Source organism: Canis aureus, chromosome 21 (assembly GCF_053574225.1).
Source record: "Canis aureus isolate CA01 chromosome 21, VMU_Caureus_v.1.0, whole genome shotgun sequence".
Lineage (NCBI taxonomy): Eukaryota > Metazoa > Chordata > Mammalia > Carnivora > Canidae > Canis > Canis aureus.
The window spans coordinates 5,178,473-5,198,850 of record NC_135631.1 but is presented as its reverse complement, the minus strand read 5'-3'; the positions used below and the strand labels follow the sequence as shown (position 1 = coordinate 5,198,850).

At 42.0% G+C, this 20,378-nt stretch overlaps 1 protein-coding gene across 5 annotated transcripts in view; it reads right to left on the bottom strand.

Moving 5' to 3' along the window:
- LOC144292378 (RNA-binding protein 14) overlaps positions 1 to 20,378 on the bottom strand; it is a 45,789-nt gene that overhangs the window by 3,538 nt on the left and 21,873 nt on the right. For 2 of the 5 annotated variants that reach the window (XM_077862546.1, XM_077862552.1), the window contains one exon: positions 18,615 to 19,053. The exons of the other annotated variants lie outside the window; for them this stretch is intronic. Coding sequence is in view for 1 of the 2 variants with exons in the window: in XM_077862552.1 (XP_077718678.1) it covers positions 19,034 to 19,053 (20 nt within the window). In the remaining variant the exon portion in view is untranslated. Of the gene's footprint in view, positions 1 to 18,614; positions 19,054 to 20,378 lie in introns of those variants that run through there. 5 annotated transcript variants of the gene reach the window in all.

Below are 20,378 nucleotides of genomic sequence, written 5' to 3'. Positions count from 1 at the left end.
CTGTGAATTTTAATCTAATTTTATAGCATTTCCTACATATTTTTTAAATTATTTTTAAAGATTTTATTTATTTATTCATGAGAGAGAGAGAGAGAGGGAGGTAGAGACATAGAGGGAGAAGCAGGCTCCCTGTGGGGAGCCCAATGTGGGACTCCCCTGGAGCTTGAGCCAAAGGCAGATGCTCAACCACTGAGCCACCCAGATGCCCCTCCCTCACATATTTTCTATTTAAAATAATCCTGACAGAGGTTTCTAGGTGGCTCAGTCAAGCATCCAAGTCTTGATCTCAGCTCAGGTCTTGATCTCAGGGTTGTGAGTTCAAGCTCCACAATGGGTTCCATGCTGGGCTTGAAGCCCACTTAAAAAAAAAAAATCTAACCCAAGTGAAGCAAAATTTTTCCTGGTTTTGGGGGGTTAGGATACAACAGTCTGAAGAGGTTAAAAGTATACAAGGCCCATGTTAGCTTCAATATTCCCTAAAAAGGCAGGGCTCTTTTACATGAAGGAAAAGGCAGAGGTACTGGGATTCCCTTATAATTGATGTACCAGGCACCAGGCAGAATAAAGAAATATGTACACGTTTTGTTGGCCTCACCAAAATCTCAGGTCCTCTTCGGTGGGGGTGTGTGCACGCTCATGCTCACAGGCACATAAGCACTTTTAATGTAAGTTTAACATACTTTGATTCCTGTCTTGCTGGCAAGATAAAATAGTCTAGGAACAGTTCCACATCAGCTCTCTCCAATAAAACTTGGCAGTGTTGGAAGTGTTCTAGATATGTGCTGTCCTCAATTGATAGCTATTAGCTACATGTAGCAATTAAATAGTACTTAAATTGGCTAGTGAAGCTGAGAAACTTTTTTAGTCACAGTATGTAGCTAGTGGCTATTATACTGGACAGTTTAGATGGCAAAATAAGTTCCCTTATGAGCAAGGAAAAATCCTACAAAATATTTTTCCCTTAAAAACTTACATGGGGGGATCCCTGAATGGCTCAGTGGTTTAGCACCTGCCTTTGGCCCAGGGCGTGATCCTGGAGACCCGGGATCCGGTCCCGCATCGGGCTCCCTGTATGGAGCCTGCCTCTCTCTCTCTCTCTCTCCGTCTCTCATGAATAAATGAATAAAATCTTAAAAACAAAAAAACAGTCAGAGGGGCAGGGATTTCCATCTGTTTAAAAAAAAAAACTTACATGGGGCACGTGGGTGGCTCAGTGGGTTAAGTGTCTGCCTTCAGCTCAGGTCACTATCACAGGGTCCTAGATCAAGCCCTACATAGGCTTCCCTGCTCACCAGGGGGTCTGCTTCTCCCTCACCCTCTCCCCCTGTTCATTCTCTCTCAAATCTTTAAAAAAAAAAAAAAAAAAAACCCTTTCATTCCCCCCAAAAAACAGGTTAACACTGGGAAAGGGGTTAGTTTTCAGCCAATGTAAGAGGACTGTTGAGGGCAACCCCGGTGGCTCAGCAGTTTAGCGCCACCTTCAGCCTAGGACGGGATCCTGGAGTCCCAGGATTGAGTCCCATGTTAGGCTCCCTGCATGGAGCCTGCTTCTCCCTCTGCCTGTGTCTCTGCCTCTATGTCTCTCAAGAATAAAGAAAATCTTTTTTAAAAAAAGAGAACTGTTGAGTAGGAACAAATGTTTTTATTTCTAAATCTCCATTAATACCATGAGAAATTGGGCAGCCCGGGTGGCTCAGTGGTTTAGCGCCGCCTTCAGCCCAGGGCATGATCCTGGAGACCCCGGATCGAGTCCCACATCGGGCTCCCTGCATGGAGCTTGCTTCTCCCTCTTTCTCCCTGTCTCTCTCTCTCTCTCTCATGAATAAATAAAATTTATTTTTAAAAAATACCAGGAGAAATTGCATGTTGTGAGCATAAATCCCTTTTATTCACAAGACCAAGTTTCACGATAGACCATTTCAGAGTCCCATGAGGCCTCTCAAAACGCTAAAAAGCTCCTGAATTCATTCATCAACGATTTGAATTCCTACTATGAGCCAAGATTTGAGTGATGAATGAAGGCCTATGTGGTTCCTAACAGAGAAGCAAACCTTAATTACATCTCTGATATGTACCATGGAGGGTCAAGTACAGGATGCTATGAAAACAGTAGTGACTGACTTTGGTGGACAGGGAATGGGGCAGTTATAGTCCAAGTGAGAAAGTAGTGCATATGAAAGCCCCTGATCAAGAAGACCATGGCATCCATGAGAAACCAGAAAGGGAGTCTGTGGCAGGAATAAACTGCAGTAGGCATGTGAAGAGGTTAAGTTACAGGGACAGTTCACTAGAGCCTTATAAGGCTGTGTTAGGAATTTCATCTTCACCTTAAAAGACTAACTGGAAGCCATTAAGCAGTTTTAAGTTTGGGGATAACAGAATCAACCTCTTTAAGAATCAAATTCACTTAAAAGATCACTCTGGAAAGGAAAAAAATGAATAGCAATATAAATGTGAAATTTATGGGATATTTAACAGAGGTCTCTCCCCTAATGATGAAGACAAAAAAAAAAAAAAAAAGTGACATTTTAAAGGGGAAAAAAAAATACCCTATAGACAAGAAAAGGATCATTCATTCATAAAGGCATGTGATTCTAGGGATAGTCCAAAGGGGTAGGGTTTAAATCCCTGAGGTTAATCAACCCATAAATAACTGCATGAACCCCTCCTACCCTAACATTTGCTTAACACCTGTTGTTTGCCAGGCCCTAAGGGCTTTGCACAAGGCACCTCTGAGGGGCAGGGGAGATGAGATAAGGTCTCAGCTGAGAGGATGGTATGACAAAAATGTTAATTGTTAGGAGAAATGTAAAAGCATTGTGTGAGTTCAGAGAAGGGCAATTATTTATGTGGTTCTACCAAAACTCTACTGCTTATTCTTTGTGCCTTACTTAAGACCTCTCCCCTTGGAGCACCTGAGTGGCTCAATGGTTCAAGTCATGATCCCAGGGTCCTGGGATCGAGTCCCATATCGGGCTCCCCACAAGGAGCCTGCTTCTCCCTCGGCCTATGTCTCTGCCTCTCTCTCTCATGAATAATTTAAAAAAAAAAAAAAAGGGGAAGAAAGAAAAGACATCTCCCCTTTGAAACAAACTTACCAGTTTACAGAGACAGGGAAAATGGAGGGATAATGAAGGCCAAGGGGATATCCCTGGCCCAGCTTCAGGGTGGGGGATGGGAATGAAGAACATCCCAGGTCTTCCATTTCCATGAATTTCTTCCTGAGCAGTCCACTATTTGAGGTGGGATTCTGAGCATCCGCCCAAGCAAGACCCAAACACAGCAGCAGCACAGTAAGACACTTCAAGTACAAAGCAAAATAAATCCTAGCCTGATTTAAATATTGATGCCCAGAAAAAAAGCATCCAGATTCCCCTAGGTGGTATTTGAGAACTCCCTGGGTTCTACTGCAACATCTTCCCTGGGGTGGTAGGGGAGACACAGACCTGCCACAGCTTCTACTTGGCAGAAGTCCTACTATAGCCCAAGCTTTGTTCCACCTTTTAGGCCAGTGGCAGCCTTGTAGAGATAGACAATGTGTCACAAAAGATACCAGGTCTTCAGCACTCAATGCACTGTGCAGAGCTTGCCTGAAACGCAAAAAAGGGTTGTGAGGCTACAAGGCAGCCCAAAGAGAGAGAGGAAGCAGCTTGCCCAGGATGGACTTCATGGCTTGTCAGGATTTGTCTCACAAATGTAGTCCTCAAACAGTCTCCTGCCCTAGGAGATTTCGGAGGAAAAGAGAGATAAAAATGCATTACTAGGAAAAGCTGTCAACTTGTCAGAATAACCCGTCTTCAGGGCTTTTAAGATCTGGGCTATGTTCTCCTGCTGAAGAGAACTGAAGTACCAGAAATAGCAGATTAGCCCCAGGAACAGAGGAGAAGCTAAAGTCTGGTGAGATTATTTAAATCAGTAGTGCCTTAGTTTTCCAAATCCTTTAAAGGTCCCAGCCAAATTCAAACTATACAAGGGCCCTTCAGATCTGATGATTTATCCAACATCTCTGCTAGTCCACAAGAACCCCACGAGGTAGCATTCTTGGCTGCCCTGGTAATTAAAGCAATAGAGGTTTAAAAGTTTAAATGACTTGGGCCACCCCTCCCCAACACCCCCCACCACCAACAAACACATGCTGAGGGAAAGCTTTCTGATACCTAGTGCTTGTTCTCTATAGCAGAAAGCCACAGTAAGAAGTTACTGGAGAGGAGCAGCTGGCAAAGGGATCCAGCAGTCTTAGGGAAAACCCTATCTACATGGAGGAGATACAATGGAAGGTTTTTTTTTTTATTTTATTTTTTTTATTTATGATAGTCACACAGAGAGAGAGAGAGAGGCAGAGACATAGGCAGAGGGAGAAGCAGGCTCCATGCACCGGGAGCCCGACGTGGAATTCGATCCCGGGTCTCCAGGATCGCGCCCTGGGCCAAAGGCAGGCGCTAAACCGCTGCGCCACCCAGGGATCCCAATGGAAGGTTTTTAATAAGCTTCTTCATTTGGCAAGGTGAACCTGACTGCCACAGTAATGGTGGTCCTGCACTGCCCTTGGCTCTGGTATCTCTGAAGCAGGGCAGTGGCCATGTGAATTAGGAAAATGAGTGGTTAGGGAAAGGGCTTTCCCCTCCAAAGGTATCATACTCCCTCCATGTTGAGGTGTGGCCAGGATACTTCAGTGGCTGTGTGAACTGTACCTCTCCTTACAGACACAATGAAATTTTAAACAAGGTCATCCAAGGCAACTGGCCAATACTGTGGGAATCACACTGGTGCTGGTATGCTTCCCATCTGGAATCACACTGCACTAAAAAGGGCTGGGCAAGCCAGGCTTCATTAGACAGGCACAGATCCCTGGGCCCCACAAGGAAGCCAGAACCCCAAGGGTAGATAGAGCTCGTGTCCTGGTTCTATGAGGACACTCATTTCTTGAATGACTAGGACTGCTAAGGCAATGAATGGGGATAAGGGCAGAAGGTATTATGTTCTCCAGAGGAACACATAATTCAAATGATAGTTTACATACTTACTATTAAATGCCTGTTATGTATCAGGCGCTGTCGCCTGGCATGGGGGAAAATTCCTTGATCACCTTTCAGTTTTGTGAAGAAAATGTTAAATAAGCAAAATAGTGGGTTAAGTACCAAATACATGGGTAAGGAAAAATGGGAGGGGGTGTCTACTAGGAGGACTTGAAGCTAAGATATTAAGGATAAGAAATTAGCCCAAAAGTGGCCAAGGGGGAAAATCCTTCCAAATAGAAAGAAGGACCTGAGGGAGGGAGTGTTTGGTGAACTAGGACCTGAAAGGCAGGGCAGAGTGGTTAGAAAAAGATGGGTGAAAGGGCATCTGGGTGGCTAAGTTGGTTGAGCTTTGGTTGATTTTGGCTCAGGTCATGATCTTGGGGTCCTGGAATCAAGGTGTCCCCTCCTTTGGGCTCTATGATGAGGTGGGGGGTTTCTGCTTGAAGATTCTCTCCCCATCTGCCCCTCCCCCAACTTGCACATGCTCTCCCTAAAAATAAATCTTAAGGGGGGGGGGGAACAGGGACAACACACCTGGGTGGCTCAATGGTTGACCATCTGCCTTTGGCTCAGGTTGTGATCCCAGGGTCCTGCGATCAAGCCCCCCATCAGGCTCCCTGCTCAGTGGAGAGCCTGCTCCTTTTCCCTCTGCCTGCTGCTCCGCTATTTGTGCTCTCAAATAAATAAATAAAATCTTTAAAACAAATAAATTCTTAAAAAATAAATCTTAAAAAAAAAGACAACCAAGAAAAAGAACTCTATGTAGGTCTCTGGATCCCTGAACTTTGAGCACAGAAGACAGGTCTAGGACAAGAGAAGTAAATTTCAGTCTTCATCCAGATCAGCATAATCCAACAAAAATATAATGTGAGCCACAAATGCAAGCTACATATGTAGTTGACCCTACATATTGAACAATATGGAGGTCAGGGCACCGACCTTCAGTGTAGCCAAAAAGCCACATATAACTTTTAATTGCCAAAAAACTTCACTAATAGCTTACTGTTGACTGGAAGCCTGATAACACGAAACAGTTGATTAATATATACTGTATGTTTTACACATTATATACTGTATCCTTACAATAAAGCTAGGAAAATATTAAAATCATATGGACGAGAAAACACATTTATAGCATTACACTGTATTTACTGGAAAAAACCCACATATAGATGAATCCACATAGTTCAAATGCATATTGTTCAAGGGTCAACTGTAATTTGAAAAATTCTAATAGCCACATTTAGAAAAGTAAAAAGAAACAGGTAAAATTATTTTATTTAACCCAATAGATCCAATATATTATTTCATATAATTTGATATAATGATCATTTAAACGTGAATGATCATTATTTTTCGTACTAGGCTTTTGAAACTCCATGGGAATTTTATACTCACAGAACCCTATAGGTCTGTGGCTATCCTACTGGAGAGCACAACTTTAGTTAGTATGCAAAACGAAAGGAATTGATTAAAATTGCCTAGAACAGGGTTTCAACCTTGGCACTTCTGACATCTAGGGCTAGGTAATTCTTTGTGGTAAGGAATTGGAATTCTTTCCTGTGCACTGTAGGATGCGTGGCAGCATCCCTGGACTCTACACTACATGCCAGTAGCATCCCCCCAGTTGAGACAAGTAAAAACTTCACACTGCCAAACTGTCCCAGCAGAGGGTGGGGAACAAGGAGCGGAAATCACCAGTGATTGAGAACTACTGACCCAGAAAGAGTATAAATTGAAGAGGGTCCAGGAGAATTCTGGAGACCTCCAGATTTGGCATCCACCGTAGGTAATATACACAGAGAATTAAAAGAAACAAAAAGAAAGGAAGGGGTATGGTGATTTCACATGAAGACCTCAGCACATTTCTGGCACATAAAAAAAACCCAACCTATGTTTCAATAGCAACATCAAGAAGTCTTTCCCCACCACCACTTGTGAGAATTAAGTTTTTCTCATCTTTTCTGATCCCTTCCCTCTAGACCAAGGAATAGCCACAGAATTTCAAAAGCATGTACCAAGGACCACTGACTGTCCTCAAAGAAAAATTCCATATACCTTTCTGGAAAGACCAGCAGTTATCCAAATTAGAGGAAACCATAGGAATAAATTCAAATCTCAAACTTTCATTGCCTTGTGGACAGCCTGCTGGAGCATAGAGAAGAAAGTAGGGAGCTGGAGATGAACATTTGGGAATCTTCAGAATATAGATGGTAGGTAAGGCCAAGGGAATTGGCAATACCACTAAAATAAGCATGGAGAAAAGAGAGAATACAGCCCCTAGCTTCATTTTTACTGCCCTGAAAACTTACCAGCTTCCTTTTCACCTTGAAAACCCAAATCTAGGGATCCCTGGGTGGCGCAGCGGTTTGGCGCCTGCCTTTGGCTCGGGGCACGATCCTGGAGGCCTGGGATCGAGTCCCACGTCAGGCTCCCTGCATGGAGCCTGCTTCTCCCTCTGCCTGTGTATCTGCCTCTCTGTCTCTCTCTGTGTAACTATCATGAATAAATAAATAAAATCTTTAAAAAAAAAAAAAAAAAAAAAGAAAACCCAAATCTGCCATTTACAAAAATGGGAGGATTATAAGGAATATCTAGAGAACCACCAATGTAAACGCTAAGGGAGAAGGGGCCTGGCTGTAAAATGTTCAGCATATGGTATGGATGAAGCCAAGGGAGCAAAGGAATAGGACAAGGAGTAGGACAAAGAGTACTGAAAGATGAGTAGGGCAGATCATGCAGGACTTTACAAACTTTGCACTGGATTCTAAATTTGAAAGGAAGAGCCTCTAGCTGCAGTAGGGGGATTAAAGAGGTGGGGTCTAAGACATTATGTGATTTCCATTTTAAAAGCATCACTCAGGACGCCTGGGTGTCTCAGTGGTTGAGTACCTCCCTTTGGCTCAGGGTGTGATTCTGGAGTCCCGGGATCATGTCCCATGTTGGGCTCCCTGCATGGAGCTATTTGTCTCTCTGCCTGTGTCTCTGCCTCTCTCTCTCTCATGAACAAATAAAAATCTTTTTAAAGTAAATAAATAAATGCATCACTCTAAGGGGAACTTGCATAGCTCAGTCAATAGAGCAAGGAACTCTTGATCTCTGAGTTGTAAGTTCAAGCCCCACATTGGGGATGGAGCCTACTTAAATAATGGCAATAATAAAATTTTAAAAAGGAGCATTCTGGTTGCTGTATTGTGTAGACAGTAGATGATGTAGAAGCAGTGAGATCAACTGGGAAAGAACTTTAGGAAATACAGGTAAGAGAGGACAGTGGCTCTTACTAGAGGGCCAAAAGTCTGGAAGACTGTGAGAAGTAAAACCAGCAAGATTCCTAATGGACTGAATGTGAGTATAATCCAGTTCTTGGCCAGGATAACTGAAGGATGGGGTCTCCATCAACTGAGATGAGGGAAGGGTATAAGAGGAGTGATTGTGGAAAAGGATACCTGTCAGAAGATCAAATTTACACAAGTTTTGAAATATCAGATGCTCAAGCAAAAATATCAAATTTTTGATATCAAAATATCAAACAGGGTATGAATCTGAAATTTGGAAGACTTGGACCAGAGATTGAACTTGGGAATACTAATATTCACATGGCATCTGAATCCACAGGATTACTAAAGACTCAGAGCTGAACTATGGAGCCTCTAACATCAAGAGGTCAGAAAGAGAAAAAATTAGCAGAGGAAATTGAAAAGGTAGAAAAACCAGGTGTTATGTCCTGCAAGTCAAATTAATTGTTCAGGAACAGAAAATAATCAATTATGTCAAAATACTAATACCAAAGATAGAAGTAGATAAGGACCAGGGGTTGAAGGGATTAACTGCAAATCAGCACAGGGTCTTTTGGGGTGAAAAAATGTTCATCTTGTGATTTATCAATGTGTCAAACTGTACTCTTAAAAAATCTGTACTCTTATTTCATGGACATGAGTACCTAGGGACACCTCGGTGGCTCAGCAGTTTAGCGCCGGCCGCCTTCAGCCCAGGGTGTGATCCTGGAGTCTCAGGATGGAGTCCCCAATCAGGCTCTGTGCATGGCCTGCTTCTCCTTCTGCCTGTGTCTCTGCCTCTCTCTCTCTCTCATGAATAAATAAAATCTTAAAAAAAAAAAAAAAAAAAGGAAAAAAAAGGAAAGAGTACCTCAGTAAAGCCATTTTTTTCTTTATAAAAGGTGCATCACACCATACTCCCCTGCTTAAAAACAATACTATTTCAAGAGTAAAGGCCAAACAGACCTACGTGAACTACCCCATCATTTAAAGATCTAACCTCCTCTCCTACTACTCTCTCCCTGTCACTCCATTCTTCCCCCTACCGGCCTGTTAACAGGCCAGCTACAATCCCACCTTGGGGCCCTTACTCAAGCTGTTCTCTCCGCTTAGAATACTAGAAGTCTGTTTGGCTCTTATCTCATTCAAATCTGCTCAAATCTCAAGTTTCTCAATAAGGCTTGGCACCCTATTTATCACAGTAATCTGCACATACATACATTACTCTAGCTCTCCTAACACTCTATATTCAAGTCTTCCCTTTTTTAATACAAAGCTATTTCTTAACACCCAATTCACTATGTTCACTGTTAATGCTTGAGTCATGAGAACTAACACAAAGAGGAACCACCACACCACCACAATGGGCATGTGACATGAACAAGAAGCCTTCTTCTTTTCAGGTAAAAGAAACTGACCACGTGACTTAGCAACATAAAATCACAAGCAATTTTCCTGTGGAATGGTAGAAGTGAACATCTGATTAAAGAGGGTTTAAAAAAAAAAAAAAAGAGGGTTTAAGACAGGGCACGTGGGTGGCTCAGTCAGTTTAACATCTGCCTGGAATCTTGGGATGGAGTCCCGCGTTGGGCTACCTGCTCAGCAGGGAGTCTACTTGTCCCTCTCCCTCTGCCCACTGCTCACTTGCTCACTCCATGTCAGATAAAATCTTTAAAAATAAAAATAAAAAGGGCTTAAGAGAAAATGGAAGGCAATTAATTGGAGACAGAAACCATAGAAAATGCTTTTGAAGAGTTTCGCTACAAAACAGAGTGAAGAGGGGTACGTTGGTGTCCCAGTGGTTGAGCATCTGCCTTTGGCTCAGGTGGTGATCCTGGGGTCCTGAGATCGAGTTCCCTATCCAGCTCCTCGCAGGAAGCCTGCTTCTCTCTCTGCCTGTCTCTCATGAATAAATCTTAAAAAAAAAACAGCAGAAATGAAGTGGTGTTAACGAGCAAGGGAAAGTTTTTAGTGGGAATAACAATATTTATAATGCTAGTAAGACTGATTCAGTAAACAGGAAAACCAGATATAAGAAGCAAAGAACTGCAGCAGCAAGCTGGCCCTAAGGTGTTAAGTAGGGCACTGGCCCTAGGTAAAAGAAACTAACCAGAGGGAATGTGATGTGGCTGCAGATGCTAGAGGGGAACAGGTGTGATGAGAAGGCTGAATTCCTGGGATCCCTGGGTGGCGCAGCGGTTTGGCGCCTGCCTTTGGCCCAGGGCGCGATCCTGGGGACCCGGGATTGAATCCCACGTCGGGCTCCTGGTACATGGAGCCTGCTTCTCCCTCTGCCTATGTCTCTGCCTCTCTCTCTCTCTCTGTGACTATCATAAATAAATAAATAACTATTTAAAAAAAAAAAAAAAAAGGCTGAATTCCCTTCTGATTGTTTTCTCAGTAAGAATGAAGTAGGCCAGTAGCTGAGTGAGCCTAAGAGAGGAAGTGAAAAGAGACAGCAACGGACTAGGGAACTGTACTCCTCCTGATCTCTTGGCAGAACCATAGTCTACACAAGTCAGGCTAACGATCATTCAAAGTGAAACTGTTTTCCTCCATCACCTTCAGCCTCATCAATCAAGTGACTGTGAACAGATGAACTGGATATGACCTGGGATGCAGTACTTACTGCCAAGTGTGTATGATGATGCTGGGGGACTGAGTAGCCCCAGGGCTTGTAAAGAAAATGATGTAGACAAAGAAATGATAATGACTGGTATGTTTTTCAAGTTGGGGAAAGTGGTGAGAATATAAGAGGGTGAGGGACAATGAAAAGTTGGATCAATGAATCAGAAGTTCCAGTGGGATCAGAGGGTTGAAACTTTGAAGAAAGCAATCTGGAAAGACACAAGATGGACTACCTGGGTGGCTCAGGAGTTGGGTATCTGCCTTTGGCTCAGGGCCTGATCCTGCGGTCCTGGTATCGAGTCCCACATCAGTCTCCCTGCATGGAGCCTGCTTCTCCCTCTGCCTCTGCCTTTCTCATGAATAAATTTAAAAAAAAAAGAAAAGAAAGACACAAGATAGCTAACATAAGAAAAGGAAGTGAATTTTTAAAAATGAAAGAGGCTGGCATTTTGGAAGGACGGTCTCCAAACCAGAGAAAACCAAGACACCCTTCCACATCAGTTGGTACACCACTGATGTGATTTACCCATTTCCCCTTGGTGAAGGGGGAAAATATTACCAGATTTCTTATTCACTTCCACTTCTTAAAAGATATCCAACACTAAAGCCAAAAGGAAATTTCTTTCAAGAAACTGTTTTAGTGGGACACCTGGGTGGCTCAGTGGTTGAGTGTCTGCCTTTCAGCTCAGAGTGTGGTCCTGGGATCGAGTCCCACATCGGGCTCCTAACAAAGTGAATAGAAGACTAAGCCAAACATACCAATACACAGGTGGAGCTTGAGCAGCCAAATCAAATAAGCCCTTTCACCAAATATGAGAACATTTTAAAGACTCCAAGTAAATTCTTAGATTGCCAATGAGTATAATTTGCCAAAGAAAATTTCTAAAGTTAAGGGGTTAAAACTTACATGTCTGTCCCTAAATTGGTATGCAGGCTTTCTCTCAGAGCTACGAACAGTGTAATAACAGAAGAAACAGTTACGAGAGAAAAATCAGTCTCATCCATCATGATTACAAGCCAAGGCAAGTCCCTGTAGGCCCAAATCTGATAGGGAAGCCCCTGGGCATTGCCACAAATGGATTGGGGAGCAACACCAGTTCTTCATCAAGTTCTGTAGGTTGACTACTACTGAATGAATCCTGAAGGACAGGCATGCCAGGCATGCCAACTGCAACCAATCTGATTAACACTCCATAAAGTAAAGACTACATTCTTTAAGCACTCTAAGCATAGATTCACAAGAGTTGATTTTGCCACCGGCCAACCCCTAGAGACTATGATTTAATAATTAATCTAAGGCAGTAGTTCCTCCCTGCATAAACAGGGGCTTATAAGAGTAGGTAGGAGGTATCCAATGTCCTGTTCATTCCGCTTTCTTCAAAAAGGGTGCTAAAATGGTTTCCTTCTTATAATCAGAACAGGAGATATGATGTTCAAATAGCATCATTTTCATCCCTTTTTGTTCCACTGCAATTAAATTGAGATTTGTTTCTATTTGTTCCCCAACTGAGTGGCCATCTAGAAAAAAAAAAGGTTAGAGATTTACCTCACACTTTATAACAAATTCCAAGTAGATTAAAATTCTAAACTTAGGGCAGCCACGGTGGCGCAGCAGTTTAGCACTGCCTGCAGCCCAGGGTTGTGATCCTGGAGACCCAGGATCGAGTCCCATGTCGGGCTCCCTGCATAGAGCCTGCTTCTCCCTCTGCCTGTGTCTCTGCCTCTCTCTCTGAATGAATAAATAAATAAATCTTAAAAAAAAAAAAATTCTAAACTTAAAAAATGAAACCGTAAAAATACCTGGAAAAAAAAGAATTTTCTTACTTTCTTCAAGTGCAGAAATCCCAAGTATGATGCAAAATCCTCAAGTGCTAGAAGAAAAGGCTGGAAATTCAATTACCACACATTTAATTTTTCTACATGGCAAAATCATCATGAAATGACAAACTGGAAAAAACACTAGCAACTCAGATCACCAAATTAATTTCCTTAATTTATACATTGCTTCCACAAATAAAACCAATACTGGATTTTAGAAAGGTAAGGACTAAGAATACAAAAAAATGGAAATAGAGATCCCTGGGTGGCGCAGTGGTTTAGCGCCTGCCTTTGGCCCAGGGCGCGATCCTGGAGACCCAGATCGAATCCCAAGTCGGGCTCCCGGTGCATGGAGCCTGCTTCTCCCTCTGCCTGTGTCTCTGCCTCTCTCTCTGTGACTATCATATAGAAAAAAAAAAAAAAAAACGGAAATACAAATGACTGTTAAAAATATAAAGATGATCTACCTCACTCATATAAACAGATACTATATTTTATAAGCTATCATTTTACACTATTAGGTTGGGAAAGATCAACACATACACTGCATTAAGATTTAAGAAAAGATTTTCATAACTTGGGATATAAACTGTAATAACTTTTTTTAAGGATTATATATATATTTTTTAATTTTTATTTATTTATGATAGTCACAGAGAGGGGGTGGGGGGCAGAGACATAGGCAGAGGGAGAAGCAGGCTCCATGCACCGGGAGCCCGACATGGGATTCGATCCCGGGTCTCCAGGATCGAGCCCTGGGCCAAGGGCAGGTGCTAAACCGCTGCGCCACCCAGGGATCCCTAAGGATTCTATTTATTTTAGAGAGGGAAGGAGGGGCAAAAGGTGAAGGAGAGCAAGAATCCTGAGCAGACTCGTTCAGCATGGAGCCCAATGCCGGGCTCAATCCCACAACCCTGGGATCATAACCTGAGCCAAAACCAAGAACCAGATGCATAATGGACTGAGCCATCCAAGGTGCTCCTCAACTGTAGTAACTTTTGAGAACAATCTGACCTGTACCAAAATGCAAAATGCCATTCCACCTTTAAGAATACAGCTTACAGGGGATTCCTGGGTGGCTCAGCGGTTTAGCACCTGCCTTCAGCCCAGGGCGTGATCCTGGAGTCCCGGGATCAAGTCCCACATCGGGCTCCCTGCGTGAAGCCCGCTTCTCCCTCTACCTGTGTGTCTCTGCCTCTCTCTCTCTCTCATGAATAAATAAAGTCCTAAAAAAAAAAATATATATATATATATATATATATATTATATATATATAGCTTACAGATACACTTGCGCTCATGCAATATAACCATATTTCATTTAATACAAAATGTCACTGACTTTAAGTTGTATCATTACTTTACGTATCACTAAAACCACAGTGCTAATTAAACTATGGATATCAAAATGCATTCAAATTTCAGATATTAAAAAACAAGAGGAAAATGAATTGATTAAATACATAATCCTAAAACCTCATATTAGTTTCATTCCATAAAACTTTTTTCTTTCGAAATTGAGGTATATATTAGAAATCTAGTTCCCAGTCTTCACCGGGCCTCGCATTTTATAGATGGTACCATAGGGAAACTCTACAGGAAACATTTTTTTGGCATCTTAGTTCCCAGGCTTTCCAGGAAAAACGTCTTTGTTCACTACTAAAACCTGCTCTTCAAACCATTTCAACTCTATAAATAAATCAGAAGACCCTACTCCAGCTCAAGCCAGTGGGTAAAAACTATCTCCCTTCCTCTTGCAGCAGCCTGGATGATAGTTAAGTCTGAAGTTCTATATAAGGAAGCTCCAGACTCTCACATCTGGTTTTAACATTTCTTACATAGTGAAATGAAGAGTTCTCATCTCGCTACATAATGGAGTAGGAACAATTCAACATGTTGGATAGGATTGAATGAAACCAGCAGGCTCAGCTCTTAAAGAACAAGCCCTGAAGGACTAAGAAAAAGAGTACTAAGTTTTCCCCTGTTGGCACTGACAAATTAGACAAAACAGGAGCAGTAATAAAATGCTCAATTCAGCTTTTAAGGTTTACTTACCAACAGCTAAGCACTTCCTTCTTTGGTGTCTTATCTCCTTGACAGAATGCTAGCACCATCCCCACCTCGTATCTCAGAGATGCTATTTACTTGTTAATAAAGTCATATTACTTTATTACCTTACGTATCACTGTAGAACAGTAAACTGTTCTTATTAGTTTAAAAGGTTCACTAGCCATCATCTCAGGCTTAAACAGAAAAGAGCTGTTAGCATGACAAAACTTTTTTAAGATTTTATTTATTCATGAGAGACAGAGCAGGCAGAGACCTTAGCAAAGAAAGAGGCAGGATCCCTGCAGGGATCCCAGGACCCCAGGATCACGACCTGAGTAGAAGGCAGACGCTCAACCACTGAAACACCCAGACATCCCCAACTTTTATTTTTTATCAAAATAACCCGTGAACGTGGCTTAACAAATAGTATAAGGCTTTCAAGTCTCTAGCTTCATCTTCCCCAGATATAACAACTTTTTAGCTGTTCTTACCTTTATGGGACTCAAGTTGGTCAATACTCTCCATTTACCACTCTAAAAAAATTGTTAATTTCTATTATAGAATGAGTTTTGCTCTTACACATCCCATCACTCCCCATCCATACTTTCCCATTCTCCCAATTTAGTTAGTTGACAATTCTTTTACTAAATATTCAGTGCTGCCATGATCTCGCCTAGGTTGAGCCCCATAATTCTATTTTAAAGTTTTGGTAAAACACTTTAAGTTTTTTCATTTATTTTCTACGCACTTAGGAATTCAGCTCTGCACTCTTCAAATGAACCAAAAATTTCATAAGTATTAAAATACAGGAATTTTTAAATTCTGTCTTGGGAGACATTCCCTTCTGTAACTACTTTGCTCTGCTTCAATATAGACTATACTGTTCTCCAAACCCACAGCAAAGTACTCAGGGGACTTCCCACTGTCATTATTCTGGCAATTTTTTGACTCCGCGTGAGACCACAGAGAAAACATCAGTACTGAGTAAACTTCACTCCAGTAGTTTGCAACAGTACTTAATACCATAATGCTAATGCTCTACCTAGAGCCTTTTAGTACTGAGGTAGCTCTGGGCTAAGGAGTCTGGCTTAATTTGGCATTCAAATCAACTCCAAGTCTGATGCCTGGAAGAACTCTAAGTTAACAAACTTTTGGTATAACACCAAATCAAACCCCAGTATTACCCTAAAAACAGCTTTCCTAAGTCCTTTGACCCATCCAGAATTAGATGGGTCAGATCTGTGCCAGATGCCAACACTACAGAATACTGGGACCATTCCACTCCAACCTTCCAGTGAGTGATCCGATCATCTACACATCCAAGGCCTAAATAGAAAGCTGCTTGCAGAGGCAAGGTGGGGACAGTTATCTTTGTATTCTCCACATGTGTACTTACAGTAGGCAACTAGTTAAATACTTCATGAACTACAAAATCAGCTCTCAAGAGGATGCTAAGCACACTTTACTGAACAGAAGAAATGGAAGCCTACAAAAAAAATCAATATATGAAAGCATTACTCTTAAACTACCCCAGAACTCCTGAGCTAACCAACAACAGTCTAATTCTGTCCGTTACACAGAGCAGACTGTTGCCTCAACTCAAGGTACACTTGATCGGAAGCTTAAACACGAATTCCAAAATCTTAATGTTGAAATATCAGCAAGTCCAATTTAAATAGTTTTAGAATCCACTTTCCACTATTTTTAATAGTGTTTTGCCTTTTAACAATAATTACAAAGCACAGTAGGAATGTAGCATTAACCTAGCCCAGATTTTGAGTCATGAAAAACTGTTTAGGTTATCTATTACATACAGGGAGACCATGCTCTCAAAGCAGAAATGACTCCTTTTAAAGATTTTAACCAGCCTGTTTTATAAAGCAAAAATACATTATTTCCATATCTAATCTACTGACATACCATCACGTCAGAAAAGCCTCCTCCCACTACTCTCATCTAAATAAGTCTCTATTTGACATTATTTTGTCCTCCCCACACACCTTAGGCTCCAGAACTATACCCAACTATACCCAGCACCTACAACAATACCTTGCAGAGTATCATTCAAATCATTTGCTGAAGCAATGAATACTGTCAGTCTCCACCTTTTGAAACTTGCCAACTCCACCTATTAGACCAAGGGGTGTACCAATGAAAAGTGCCAAAGAGTGATGGGTCCACCTTTTCAGAGAAAAGGGGATCAAAGTAGGCACCACCCTCCAAGAAGTGGCACTGGCAGAAATCCAACCCAGCCAAGGAAGATAAAGCCAAATGCAAGGAAAGTAACCAAACTTTACTCATAATCTTCATTACTGACCACTTCCTATCTGTAGGAGCTAAGAACTCTTTTCATCCTTTTCACCTTATTTCCACCAATAGTTTTCCTGGAACTACTCTACATCACTAGACTTCTCAATCAAACACAGCCTATATGTTCAGCAATTATTTGTATTTTGAGGATAAGAGGAATAAAACATTGCAATGGACAGAAAAATGGCTGCTTGGAGCATTAAATAACACATACAAAACCAATCACAGGGTTTCAACAGAACATTCAGTAAATTATAAGTTATATCCATAACTATTCCCATCTTAGCCATCTATGAATTAGAACCAGATAGAAGCCTTAAGAAAAATCTGAGAAATCACCCAACTAAAAACCAGATCCTTTTTCTTATCTCCCTTTACCATAACCCACCTTTCATAAAGGCATACACAGTAGGTGCTATTTGTTGAATGAATAGTTCTAGAAAATACCCTACTATATGTAATGTTAAAACTGGAAACAAGGTACAGACAAAAAAAAAAGATCTGGAAGACGGTCTGTTTTGATAGAAGCATGGAACTAAGAGACAGGGCTCTTGCTTGTATTCATCCCTATGCTCATTATTAAATACTCTAAAAGCTCACTGCTGGGTCCTTTTCCTGTGCCTATCATTCTAAAGGCTCTAAGTACAAGTTAATGAAGTGCTAGTGCTACCATTGAGCACTTCAGATTTGTATTTGGGGAGAGGTATAGAAACAGATGGTAAAAGGCATCAAAAAGTGTAGGGGATCCCTGGGTGGCGCAGCGGTTTGGCGCCTGCCTTTGGCCCAGGGCACGATCCTGGAGACCCGGGATCGAATCCCACATCGGGCTCCCGGTGCATGGAGCCTGCTTCTCTCTCCGCCTGTCTCTGTCTCTGTCTCTGTCTCTCTCTCTCTCTGTGACTATCATAAATAAATAAAAAATTTAAAAAAAAAAAAAAGTGTTACTTTACTGGCCTAAAGCAGCAGCAGAATACTAACAGAGCCACAACTTTATTTTTCCATATGGCATGAAAAATGAAGGCTGACCTCCTATTCCTTTTCCTAGAACTGTATCTTGGCAATAAATCAAGCTAAATGTACTGACTGGGTGGTTGGAATGGTAAGAGGTACATGATGATGGCTTCACAAACAGGAAAAAACTTCCATCTCAAAACCACTAGTAAGTAAGTTGGTTTTATTACAAAGGTGTACGAACAGGGGGAAGACTTTACTGGAGTAAGACTACCTGCCTGCGTTCTTCTTCCACACACGATCTTTTTTTCCCTTTGGCACCTGTTAAGTCCTATCTACAATAAAAGTAGTCTTTACTGGAATAAGACTACCTGCCTGAGTTCTTCTTCCGCACACGATCTTTTTTTCCTTTGGTGCCTGTTAAGTCCTATCTACAATAAAAGTAATTGCAGTGATGTTCACCCAGAGCTGAATGTCAAACTTTTTATATTCCCCTTCTCTTCCAGGGACAAATAAAGAATCCAGACACAAGCCCAAGCAAGAACTCTCTCAAAGCACACATACCCTAAGTTGAAAAACCATTTATTTCACTGGAAAAAAAAAAAAGTTATCCAACTCTATGTGTCTACCCGCCACAAGCCTTTGGGCCAAAAAGACTCAGGAGCAGTGACACTCTCATCAAGGTCATTCCCAAGTCCAATACCCACTGGAAGCAGGAGGCGGGGAGACAGCACAACCCCCACCAGTTTCTGCACACAATGAGGCCTGCTGGGAGAAGAGAACATAAATGGGAAACTACAGAAGTACTGAAGAACAGGAAGAACAGGAAAATGGGCAGGAGGGAGGAAAGGAAGAGGTGGTCTGAACTTAGCAAGGTAAATTAAGGTCCACGGTTCCTGAGGGACTGAACGTACAGAGCCGAGAACGTCCCGGAGACGGGGTACCACGAAGGGTGTATTCTCATGCACAACCGCAGCTCGGAATTTCAGCCCACACACATCCCACCTGAAAGAGAGCACAATACAGGGGCTTTACAGCAAAGCTCAAAAGGGCTTTCCTACTTAAAACTTCAAAGAATATCTTTATGAAGTCTGGTAACTTGACACTCCTTTTAAGTTTACTTGTACCCATCCCCAGTATACACAATAACCTCTAAAAATGAAAAGAGTTTGGAGGTCAGAGAGTAACTGGGAAGGTCAAGCAATCCCAGGCTGGGGCCTTTCTCTAAATTAAATAGCAAATACTTTTTCATGAGAGTAACCAAAGATAATGCATTTCTCTTGATGTTAAAATCACCATTCCTCAGAAAAGGTTATTTCCACATCACAAATTATCACTGAAGGGCAGAAAAAAAAGAAAGGTTCCAATTAGCTCTCTGATCTAAAAGTCAAAAGCATGTTTGAAACTCGGTTTACTGCCAAGGTCCAAGTTAAAAATGATTAAAGGTCTAGGAAAAAGCAGCATCAATTGAACAGGTATCCAACTCTGCCTATCCAAAAGAATGTAGTGGAGGACTTGTATAAGCTACATATCAAGTCATTCAAGTTACTTTCCCAGCCCTGGGATCCCTGGGTGGCGCAGCGGTTTGGCGCCTGCCTTTGGCCCAGGGTGCGATCCTGGAGACCCGGGATCGAATCCCACATCGGGCTCCTGGTGCATGGAGCCTGCTTCTCCCTCTGCCTGTGTCTCTGCCTCTCTCTCTCTCTCTCTCTCTCTCTCTGTGACTATCATGAATAAATAAATAAAAAAAACTTTCCCAGCCCTATCAGTGATTTCCTACCCAATAATCCTGGGCAACTCACATACCTTCTGCCTTAACTGAAAGATAACAGAATATCATTCACACTGTCACTACTGAATTATGGATCAAAGGTAACGTCTAGGACAAACTGGGGTCTACCCAAAACAAAGGGCATTGAGAATCACCCTTTAATACAGCAGCAAACTCAAACACCTGGAGCCCAAAGCTGGCAAGCATCAGAAAGAATATACTCAGGTAGAGCCAATGGATCATGAGGCTCAAAATGTATAGTAGAGGAAAAAGCCAGAGGACTCAAGGTAGAGCTGGTGGTTCAAGAGTATTAAATGCCCGTAATTAGTGGGAAGATGAAGGGAGTGATCTGCTTAAGGCAAATCTCTCACCCCTGCTGTTGATGGCAGATTTATATTACCATAAACCTTGAAGAAGTGGAGAGATGTCCACCATAACACTGTGGGACAGTTTAAAAAAAAAAAATTGAACAAAGTAAACAGGCTCTTATAGGACAGATTCAAAGACAGAGCAACGGAGTGGACACTCTATATTCAGGGAATGAATCTGAGCTGAGTGA